The sequence below is a fragment of the Bactrocera dorsalis genome, chromosome 2 (assembly GCF_023373825.1).
Source record: "Bactrocera dorsalis isolate Fly_Bdor chromosome 2, ASM2337382v1, whole genome shotgun sequence".
NCBI classification, from domain to species: Eukaryota; Metazoa; Arthropoda; class Insecta; order Diptera; family Tephritidae; genus Bactrocera; species Bactrocera dorsalis.
Genome location: NC_064304.1, coordinates 101,242,714 through 101,254,981, shown reverse-complemented (window position 1 = coordinate 101,254,981; position 12,268 = coordinate 101,242,714). Strand labels below are relative to the sequence as shown.

The window sequence follows — 12,268 nt, the reverse complement described above, 5'->3', positions numbered from 1 at the left end:
TGTCCGTACAGAATGGCATCGAATGTACTTTCATAGGAATAAGGAAATTCTCTGATATCCCAAACTATTTTTGTTTTATATAAAAATTTTGTACCACTCTTATTGGAAAACCCGTTATATGCTAAAGTGGTCCGATATCTATGGTTTTCAACAAATGACTGCTTCTGGAGAAGAAATTGACGTGTACAAAATTTCATTTAGATATGTGAAAAATGTTGATTAGTTTGCGTATACAGTAAAATTCCACATTACGGACAGTCCTCATACCCCATAACTGGACAAATTTTATGACAACGTTTCCATTATTATTTTCATACAAAACAAATTTCTATAACCGGACATGAGAACGTTTTGGTGATGTTTTGTTTAGATTATCTCTGATTCGCGAACAAGATTTCATAAAATTTGCCAAAATAATTTTGTGTGCGATTTATAGTCCCCAATTTTTAAAAGTCTCATTAATTTTTGGTGTTTTGTGACAGTTTTTTTTAGAACAATCCTTAAAATGATTGTCTCGCGTTGGTGCCGTCTGCTTCGCGGTGGCTCAAACGGAAACTTATAAGCTCTTTCTCATTTATTCACTATTGCCTGATATTGGCTCGCATTTATTAGTTAGAAATATAGTTCTGACTCTAAGAATACATTTCGGTGTTCCACGTCCCCATATGGGAAGCTCACTTAGACGGACAGGCTAAATTTAGGGCTTTAGAATTTGAAATCATTCACATATTGTATGTGTTTACATATGTGCATCCAATTTTGGCTAATGAAATATGTCATAAATATTGTTCTATGCGTACTCTGGACACGTATTTTTCCATTGTCCTCGTTTTCTAAACATAAGGGGAAAGTTAGAAACTGTACTGGGCGGTAGTTTAACGGTGGAAAATTTGATTGACAAGTGCACAGCTGTTTGTGAAGCGCAACTTCCATCATGACTAAATTAAGACAGTTACCGTCCCTGCTATGGAGGAGACGTAAAATGTCTTGTCACTCCCACTAAGTAATACCTTTTTGGTGGTTCCATGGGAGAGTCTTGAGTTGAGAGTAGGTTAGGTTTAGCGGATTAAAGTTCCGCACTCCGGCTTTCGATGCTTCCCTCCTACTAAACAAAGGAGTATGTATGTATGCTCATCCGCTGACCAATGCAACTTTTAATTATAATTCTCATATTGTTTATTTTTATTTTGCCTCCTCTGCCCATGAAGGTATTTTTTGTTTTATAATTTGTTGTTTCTTTTCTTCGTCATTTAGTTTTAATTAAAAACAAATCAGAAAGAAAAAACAATTTCCTACACGCAAACGCCAAATGCATTCGGGCTTATCCTAATCGGCTGGTGGCTAACCTCACGCCCGCCCGTTCGTTATTAATATTGGTTCCGCTTTGTTGCCAACAATAGTTTAGTCGTAGGCAGTGAGTCCATTTCACGCACATTCATGTTGTAAGCGAGTTTGTGGGAGTCGCCACAGCTGTTTTTTTGACTTAGCCGCATGTGTCGCAACACAGTTATAATCAGGTGGTGCAAAAATTTAAAGAAACATAGAAATAGGTGCAAAATAGGTGCGGCATTCGCGCTCGCATTTGTTCCCAACTCATACCCCTTTTTGTGCGCTATTGCTTAGTGATGCGATGTTTTAATTTGTTTTGAGCCTCATCGCGTTAATTCCCACTGGGCCGGGCTGGGCTTTGAGGTTTTGACAGTGGAAGTGTTAATGCGCACACACTTGCGAGTATGTAGAGAGTGTTGTTGTTGTAGCGCTGCTTGATATTCCCAAACGAATGTGTGGGTTCGGTTCGAATTTGTCGTATCAAGCGGTGTCGGCGTGGTTTCATTTCGTTGAAATTTTCACCAGCTGCTTTTTCGCGCTGAGTCGCCATGGGATATACAGTTGAGCACATTAAGGACTGAATACTCAATTCCAACTTGTCATCGCAGTGGTTAAGTGTTGCGAAAAAACAGAGACGGAATGCCTCCCAAACATGCATGCTTGCATATATTTATGTATATATGTATATACACAGTAGTTTTGATGAGTCGTTGAGGATACAAAATATCATTCGCTCATAGTTCGCTCTTTCATTTATGTTATGACATGGTGCTCGGTAGGGTTGCCATTGAAGTCTAACTACGATACTTTAGCCGTTCAAAAATCTATATTATCAATTTGCAAATAAATAATTAGCATGAGTTATATTCATAAAAAAGTTTGTAATATTGTATATATGTGACTGGACCTGCAATAAATTATCTCGTCCGTTCACTTTGATTGGTGGTAATTTTATACTCGTTTGCAGAATAATGGACTTTGCATGTAATGGATTTCGGCAATAAGTTAGGTCGCAGTAGCTGATTCATGTTTCGTTAATCGAAAAATGGCGTCACTCTGTATATTTGATAGCGTTTCCTTTATTTTTTGAATATAGAACTTCACCCAGTCTTTTGACATTCGGTGTTGAGCAGTCAAAGCCTTTTGATATTGGTTTGAAACTGGCTTCTATTTCAGGTACTGTGGAACTGTATTATGCCACCATAGCAATTCATATTTTAACGAGCTTCTATCCCAGTACTGCGGATTGTCGAGCTGAGTCCATTTTGTAACGTTCCCTCTGTTCAGGGACAGTCAAGGCAAAATTATAGAAGAGTTGTGTTTTTTAATTTTGAATAAATGATGAAGTTGAAAGTTTATCAATGAATATAGGTGTCGTATGAATTTATTAATACACGAATGAGCCTCCAAATTTTTAAGATATCGACTTTGCACACGTCCTTTTCTCCTTAAGAACTGTTCATTTTTCGAAACAATTAAATCTTGGACAATTTTTTTATTAAACAAGATATCTTAATATCGAAATTTGACGTGGGTAATTACATATGTACGTAAGGATGTACAATCTGTTATCGGTCGGTGCATTATAAATTCCCCCAATCACCGATCAAAATCTTATTGTATGGAAACCTTTTTATTTGTGAAGGTTATAACCCTTTTTCTCGTTTTTGATTTGTCATATTTATAGTGGGTTTATAAAAAAATAATGAAAGTATTTTAGTGTAGTTTGGAAAAGAATGATATATCAAATTTTTTAACAGTTTGCCTTGCCTAATGGCAACCCTGTTACTAACCTTATTTATTCTACACCAACGCAACACTCACTAATAACACTAACCTATTTCTGTTATGCAGCTTTCTGCTGCAACCTTCATTCATTTAATCACGCTCAGCACTGCGACAACAACACATGTATGTACATACATATGTATTTGTGTAAAAATCTATGGCTTATGCACTCTCCTCTATTGAGCTTTCTTTGCTATGAAGATTCAGGTTGAATTAAGTTTTTTAGCACATAATTATAGTTGCGCTTCAGCACACACTTAATAAACATATCCTTCATTGCAGACATCTTCGTAGATTACAGAATAGTGAGATATTAATAAACTTTTAAACTATCGAAAATAAATATTTCCACATACTATTACTGTGAGTAGTATCAGCCATCAATACTGGATTTTTTGATTTTAATTTCAATTTTCGCTTTGATTAGTTTTTCGCATAGTTTCGTTAATTTGCCCCAAACAAATTATGCTTTGCTGCCAATAGAGTTATCGCCACACTTGTCTCAGTCTGCATTTTTGGCATACTTGTATATTATTTATCTTAATCTTGTACTATTGCGTTAAAGCTAAACGTGCCAGCTTACGTACGTCTTTATTGTCCACCTCCTCCATACACACTTTCGCATATTTTGGTGTAAGTTTCTCCAACACATTTCACAGTCAATTTGTGTACTCAATGATCTGCGACGCAAAGAAGTTGAGGAAAAGCCAAAGTTTGCCGTTTAGACATTTGTGAATTGTTTTTGTAAATACTTTTAACTTTTCGTCTGGGTTGATGCATATTTTAACTGCTTTGCTCTTTCACCATTTAATATATTTATTAGTTCTTAATTATTTGTTCATGAGTAATACAAATTTCTCTTGTTCACTGACATTCTCCTAATTAGTGAGCGTAGAGGTGGTGTCATTAAAACCACTAAGTAGCCGGGGGTGTAGCCACCTAGTTGAGGAGTACGAGGCCTTTGGTTATACTTACAGTCTCCTTTTTTAAATATAAAGTATATAATAGAATATATATATAACATAATAATATATAATACATACATATATATGTAATTGTAACGAAACGCCTCATATATATATATTATTTGTTTTTGTTTTGCATTTTTGCGCTCAAAATCTTAATCTCGTTTTCTACACCACACACTGTTGTTGTTGTTATTATTTACCTTCGGCTATTCGTTTCTTCAGCCGGTCGGCCGTTTGACTAGTCGTTAGCTGGGTCGTTGCATCCAACCTGCCAAGCAGCCAGCCACCCGTCATCCAACATATCCTATACATTTGTTCGTTCACTGCGTTTGCGGGTCGCTCTGGCTTGTTCGTGCCCATTACGACGTGGGTCAAATAATAGTCACAGTTCCGCGTTCGCCTTTCGTTGGAAGAGTTTTTAGTATGCAATTTTCTGTGCAACATTAAAAAGTTGTAAAATAATTAAAAAATTTAATTGCAACGAAGAAAACTTATGCAATAAAATAGAGAAAAGACAATTTTGTGGCGATAATAGCTATAATAGAAAAAGTTGGCGGCCAAAAGGTGAGCAGGAGAAATGCATTGTGTGATGGTTTCACTTGTGTTCATTGTCGCCGAAAATGAAACTTTTTGTTTACTTGTTTCTTTGTTTTATTGAAGTGTGAAAAAGTGTAACTCTTGCTCCTCGAATAATTAACGCGAGTATAGTGCTGAGACTAGTGAAAAAATAAAGTATATAAACAAAATAAATAGCATAAAGTAGTAATAGGCACATTAAGGTGGCCAAATAACATTTCGCCGTGCGCGTGTTTGTGTGTGTGTGTGAAAATACATGCTTATCTATAATACGAATTTTTAAAACTTGAACTAAAGGAGCAAGATAATACTTAAATTTCGGAAAAATGTACTAATAACTTTACGAAAACTGTAAAGCGCAGAGTTTCTCTCTATATATATTGTTAATTGAATAGACTTTCGCAAAAAAATAAAAATAAATTATAATTTTAATTGTAAAAGTTTGTTTTTTACTGAAATATTATTTTATATTTTTTTTAATTTTTTATTATTTCGAAACTAATATTTTTATACTCTTGCAATATGTTGCTACAGAGTATAATAGTTTTTTCACCTAATGATTGTACGTGTTACCTAAAATTACACGAGATATGTATATATGTATGTATAAATAATTAAGATGAAGAGACGAGTTGAAATCCGGGTGACTGTCCGTCCGTCCGTCAGTGCGTGCAAGCTGTAACTTGAATAAAAATAGAGATATCTTGAAGAAACTTGCTATGCGCGTTGCTTGACAAAAAAATTACAAGTTCGTAGAGGCACCTTTTAGGTTAAAACACATATCTCGAGACCCACTTGACCGATTTCAAGCAAAATCGATACATAATATGTGTTTATGAATATGGGTTAAATCGAATTAAAACCACAACTACTTTCCATATAACACAATTTTATATTCCACTTGATTGTTTCACTTTGCAAATAATAATCAATTAATATAACGTGATATAACTTTGCACGAATAATACCTTTGCAGTATGCCACCTTATGGCCAAAAATTGTTCAAATCCAACGAAAACGGTTCAAGCCCCCTGTATACCGATTATATGTGGACCTCACAACCTACATATAGTTGACTTTTTACCGAAAATATCGGTCAATATGTGAGTTATCTTAACGCAATTTTTTTGTTTATAAATATTCATTGTAGAAATATGTATCAGAAGCCAAAAAGTGGTGCTACCTTAATACCTGTATACATAGTATATTGATAAACAAATATGTACATACATATTCATGGCAAATTTGTAAATGAAAATCTCTTAAATAAATATTGGTGAATCGGTATATCGAAAGTGCATCCGAGCAAAAAAAAATATATGTATGTAAATTCTTATCAATGTTATTTTTAGGTAGGTATGTACATATGTATATTGTATACTATATAATAAATAGACTCGATGTCTTAGATGAATTTTTATTTGAACAATAAAAGATTTTTTTTTTACAAAATTTTGATATCACTGCTAAATATATTTGCTTGTCAAATATGTCCCTTCACCTTTTTGAATTTGGCGGATATGTATAAAGCGTTACAGAGCTCGTATCTGGCAATACTATATATCGTTTGAAAGATCGACCAGAAGCGTCCAAAATTGGCCAACAGGAAGGGTGTAGTGTTCCCCCAGGACAACGCCAGACCACACACTTCGCTGATGGTTCGTCAGAAGTTACGGGCTCGAGCTCGGGTGGGAGATTTTATCGCATCCACTATATAGATCTACAATTAATCGCTCAGTTCACTCAGCTTAATCCATTTATCTTTAATGGGTCAGTAGGGTTATCTGGCCTGTTTTTTGACATCTTTTTTTTAGAAATTTTTATTCTACAATAGACATTTTTTCACATATCTAGAGGTATATCGTGGAGTGTATAAAATTTTATTTTCATAATTTTTTGATGACATCTGTCGGAGAAATGGTGAATGAAATGCGTTTTTCACTGTCGGATTTTTTTTTTTTTTAAGATTACCCTACTGACCCCTTAAAAGTTTTTTTTATCCAAACAACGGTTTTCGTATTTACTGGATGGATTACTCGCAGACAAATGATCCACGTAAAAGGCTGGTATCACGGCAGCAGTGCCCTCAGAAATCTCGTAAAAACATTATTTTTTTTCCAAAAATTTATTGCGTATTCTTATAATATGCATTATTTAATTCCTAAAGATCGCCTTTTTGTTTATGTTGTCACACTAGGTATTTTATCATTATTTATCATATTATGTACTAAACTTAACAATTTTATTATATGTGACATAACCAAATAACTTGACAATATGTAAATCGTATATGTATGAATGTACTACATAGTTTTTGTCTTTGGAAATTTTTTAACAATATAAAGTACAACTTTTTTAGTCATAAAAAATTTTTTTTCAAAAATATTGGCCGAAAGGTGTTCCATTGAAACTTTTTGAGTTCAGAATTTCTTAATTTTTTTTACCTTTGAATCGCACTATTCTGTGTTAACTTTCTGATAACTGGAGCGTATCTTCATTTGTCGTTGTTGTGGTTTTGCAAAGCGAACACAATTTGCCACTCACTGTCATCAAAAGTTGAGAAACTGCAGCTCAGAGATGCACTTCAATCTCATTTTTCGACATTCACACTCAGCCAACCATATGTACATATATACATATGTAAATGTATGTATATATGCACTTAAGATTCTTTTATCTGTGCCTATGAACTCAAGTACTATTGTCATATTCTACTTTTAGTTAAAAAGTAAAAACAATAAACTGAACCAAAAAAGGAGAAGAAAATCAATAGAAACTGATGCCTGCAAGTATTTTCAATTTCAACGCCCAATCAAAGCGTTAGCAACAACCCATCCTTCTTCTCACACGAACATATAGTATTTTTATGGCACGCAATGAATATAGATTTATTGTTGTTTTTATTTTTTGCAACCAAATAATACTTATATTATATCTTATCTTTTGTGTGCATAAATTTTTTTCCACAAACTTTCGTTCGATTGTGTTTTCCATTAAATTGTGTCAAAAGTAATTTTCAAGGATTGTCGCATCTCTGGGACGTTGCCGTTGCTGTTGACGTGTCGCATCGCCTGATTAGGGTAGTTCCAGCCCACGCATTTCGTCCCGCCTAGTTATTGGCCGACACTCAATTACTCATAGTTTGTTGTTGTTTTTTTGTATTATTGTTGAATAATTTATTTATGTGGCATAAAAAGGCCTTGTTTGTGCATCGTGTTGGGAGTGCCATTGAAATAGGCGCCTAAAATGTATCCACATGGTGCTATAAAAATTATAGCAAAGTGTCTAGAATGCTAATAATACCTCTTACTGTTATTTTGCCCCAAAGCTATTGTTTCATGTTATTACTTAATAAAAAGGATATTTTTATATTTATTTAAATTTTAGTTTGAGGTTATGATTAATAAATAATTTTTGAAACAAAACTTTTCAAATTACTTTTATTAGCACTATCTAACTTTATTGAAATTATATTTTTTACTTATAGGTCGAAGCTGGTGATATTATTTTAAAAGTAAATGGCACTGATGTTCATCGATATACAACGAAAGAGGGTGAGTCTGCGTGAGGTGAAATAATTGTAATATATAATTTGAATAGAGTATATTAAATTTGCTATAATGTTTTTAAATCCATGAGGAAACGTAGGAAACCCTATGAAGAATATATAAACTTTTCAACGCGACGAGCTCGAGACGATTTAGTCATGTCCATCTGTCGTCTGTATATACGCCGAGTAGTCCTCACCTTTTGAAATATCGTTCTGAAATTTTGCTGATTTGTCAGAAAACCTGATATTGGACGACAATATTATATAATTATCACATAAATGAAACGATCGCCATCAAGTTATTGTATGGACAATTTTTTTATTTGACAAAATACAAATTTTGGCATGGATGATTGTTCAAGATATTGCTACTATCTCGGAATATATTGTTCATATCGGACTACCATATGCTATATGTACAAACTGATTGATTTTTGAATCAGAAATTTTTTTAAATAAATATATTCTTATCTCTTTTTAAAATTTTATTTAAAAACTTATTATTTTGAAGCAGTATAAATTTAAATTCCACATTAAAGACGGTTTTCGCTTTTAATATATTTCAAAGAAAATTAACCTTATATTTTCTCATAGTTCTCAAGTGCTTAAGGCTATCCGATGATTCGGTCACGTTAGAGCTGCGTCGTGGTAAGTGGATATTTGCCAATTTTCCTCGCCTTCATTTAAAAATTTCATGCATACCATTCTAAAATCGCAGATCCCAAACTAAAAGCGCGACTCAAAGAGCAACTGGCCAATACGAAAAATCCCCATTACGAAGACATCGAACCATCTCCGCATATTTATGATTACAAGGCATCGAGCTGTCGATCTCCCACAACTCACCACCGCTCGTTGTCACTGCAAGACTCTTACGAACCGCCACACAACAGCAATTCCAATTCATCGTCTTCGCCTGCGATACGCTACGCCAAATCGCCCACTCACTTGCCACACCGTCAGGGTTCGCTGCCGACGCCTGCGTTGACCAGCCAACAACAACAACCACAGGGCAATCACAGTCGCAGCTCTTCCGCTTCATCAGCACAGCTACAATTTGGTGATATAAATACTACTGCAGCGAGTGGTGGTGCGGGCGGCGCCACCTGTACATCGCCCACATCTCGTCCATCACGTATTCCAACGGCGCTGAAAGCGCCACAAAAGCCACCCGTACAACATTCGCCCCAGCATAAGCGACCGCGACCATCACAAATTCCAACAAAGGCTGGCCCGGCAGCCACCAACGGTAACGCGCCAGTAATTGCGCCGATAGCCCCAGTCACCGGCGGTTGTGTGAGTGGTGGTGGTGGTGGTGGTGCCCATTTACAGCATTCAAATAGTTATAGCGGCGGCAGCACACGTTTCACTCAGCAGCAGCAGCAACAGGCGGCACTGCAGCAGAAGGAGCGTGACGCTGAGCCAAACTCGGCGCCGCCGCAGCCAGCGAAGGCGCCACGCTTTGAGGCATACATGATGACTGGTGAACTGATACTGAATCTGTCAAGGACATCTCAAAGTAGTAACCTACTGCCAGGGCACGCAAAAAAAGTGTGTAGCTTAAGTTGAAATATTCTTCTTTTAGCGGTTTTTTTTAATTTGCCCTTAATTTAATTTCCTTACAGATCGACAGTTTGCGTGACTCACCACAACGTGCGGTCGTGGCTGCGCGCGCTAACGGCGCTTTGGCGCCTCGTGCTTCTGGTGAATCTTCGCCCACATCCTCATCATCGGTGGACTCGCCCACTCACACGGCCAGTTCGGAGTCAGCTCACCACCACAAAGATCGTGGCAAGCGAAGACACCAACAGCCTCACCATCATTTGCTCCAGCAACAGTTGGATAGTATTAATAACAGCTACAACAACAGTAACAGTGGTGGTGGTGGTGGCGCGGGCGGTGTGGGCGTGGTTAACAGCGATCCACGCAAAGACGATACGCTGTTATTGTGCGAAGAATTAGAGCGTGACGATGAAGAGGCAGGTGGTGACAATAATCGCAGACAACGATATCAGCAACATCAACACCATTCAACACGACGACACCAATACAGTCATTATCAACAGCGCAGCAGTTACGATCAAGATGAGGTCGTTGACATGGAAGAAAACGAGGAGGATCAAACACACTATGACATCACCAATATCGAAACGTACAATAGCGGTGGCCTTGGCGCGGGCGATGTGTGTGGCGATGATGACGCCAGCGATCGTCAATGTCTGGTAACGAACTATGGCGACGACGAGGACGACGATGTCGAAGGTGAGGATTTCGATGCCGAAGATGAAGACGGTTGTGGCGCCGAACATGAAGACGAAGACTACTCATCAAATTCATTGACATCGGCATCGGCGAAGCAACGTTTGCGCGCACTTAAGCAAAAAGCTGCCGCTGCACATTACAAACATGCACAAAATGTGGTGCGCGCCAGAGGTGGCATCGGCGATGCAGTCGATTGTGCGAACCAACATTACGCCGGTGGCTATCATCATCACCATCATCATCAGCAAAAACGGCAACAGCAACGTGGTTCAGGTGGCTCGAGTTCTTCATCGGCGACGGTGAAGAGCGACGGCTTAACTGGTATAAACACCTCACCCGATGAAACTTCATTCTCCGTGCCCACCTCACCGATTTCACTGTCTACGCCATTAATTGACAAGGACACAGCGAATTCAGTTCCCACCAGCCCAGAACCCACTAGCATGGGTGCAGTAGGTGGTGGTGGTGTTGCTCACGATGTTGTGGTGCGGCGACACAATGGTGTCGTGCGTACATGTGATTCCGCTGGATTCCGTACCAGTAAGTCTGAGGATCATCTGCAGCAGGTGCAGCGTGAAGGCATGGCTGCAGTGATACCGATCGATATTGATGAGGATGTGAATAGTTCACTGAATACACTGCTCGATACGAGGCATGACTCAGAAGATTCGCAGGTAAGTTGTGTGTGTGGCGTAAATTATAATGAAAAATATGCTATAAGTGTGTGGAAAATATTAATATCGCGGAGTAAATTGGGCGTTTATAATTATAGGAAGGCAAAACGAATCAAATTAACTTTTTACTTATACAAATAGGCATAGTGCATATACGAAAGTGTCGAAATTTATCAAATATGTTTTATAACTTGTCTAAAAATCAGAAACATGTATACCATTTAAGTGGGTATTTCTCAACAATATCTGAATATGAAAAAACTACTAATTAGTTACTGAAAAATAAACGAACAAATTTTGTAAATAAGTTATTTATCGAATTAAATTTTATATATATACATATTTAATATTAAAATACGATTTAGTTTCTAAGCCTATTTTTCATATGAAGTTTAATTTTGACTCTTTTTGAAAATTTTAGAATTTATTATTTTTAATAGAACTTAGAAAGTTTCTCTTATCTGAATGCTTGTTGGTAAACCAAAAACGTCTGTTAGCAAAATTATGTCATTATTCTCACTGTTGTGCGTATTGCATAGGTTTGTTCAAATCATTGCTTGTAAAATTATTATTATTATTTTTTTGTTTTATTGGTAGTTTGTTGTCACATTCGAGCAACTCTTACAAATTTTGTGATTTTTTGCAAAAAAAAAAAAACACCAAAAGTTTTTCATTTGTAGTATTTTATTCATTCGTAAATTTCATTATTTTTAATACTCTGTTTATAAGTAATCGTTACGTTAAATTTTTCATTTTTCATAACAACTACAATAACAATTAAAATTTTACAACTCAAAATTCTTGCTGTTGAACTGTTAAACTGCTGTTAAAACTCTTGTTTTAATACTTTTAGTACTACTACTAATATTTCTACACTTTGTCTATGCCACTCTCTAACATTGTTATGTCTTTTTTTTATTTCTTTTCCTCTTTTCCACTATCTTCTAAACATAATTGCCTTTTTTTATAAAAAAAATAATGTCCTTATGCAAACAAAAATAATTTCAAAAACACACATACATAAAATAAAACCACTTGTGTTCTACAAATTCATAACGGTTACAATTTTAATTCATTACCCCTCTACCTTGCGTGTTTTGTACGTCAATTCATACGTTGTG

The 12,268-nt window shown here is 36.2% G+C and overlaps 1 protein-coding gene and 1 long non-coding RNA gene across 5 annotated transcripts in view; one reads left to right on the top strand and one right to left on the bottom strand.

Annotated features, from left to right (window-relative positions):
• The window catches only part of LOC105226019 (PH and SEC7 domain-containing protein), a 50,912-nt gene that overhangs the window by 25,346 nt on the left and 13,298 nt on the right, over positions 1-12,268 (top strand). For all 4 annotated transcript variants that reach the window (XM_011204747.4, XM_049447734.1, XM_049447733.1 and 1 more), the window contains exons 2-5: positions 8,149-8,215; positions 8,806-8,859; positions 8,930-9,762; positions 9,837-11,147. In XM_011204747.4, the coding sequence (XP_011203049.2) occupies positions 8,149-8,215; positions 8,806-8,859; positions 8,930-9,762; positions 9,837-11,147 (2,265 nt within the window). The remainder of the gene's footprint in view (positions 1-8,148; positions 8,216-8,805; positions 8,860-8,929; positions 9,763-9,836; positions 11,148-12,268) is intronic.
• On the bottom strand, positions 3,009-4,572 carry LOC125776268 (uncharacterized). Its single transcript, XR_007421587.1, has 2 exons — positions 4,161-4,572; positions 3,009-4,098 (listed from the first exon to the last, which is right to left on the bottom strand). It is a non-coding gene; the product is annotated as an uncharacterized LOC125776268 (long non-coding RNA).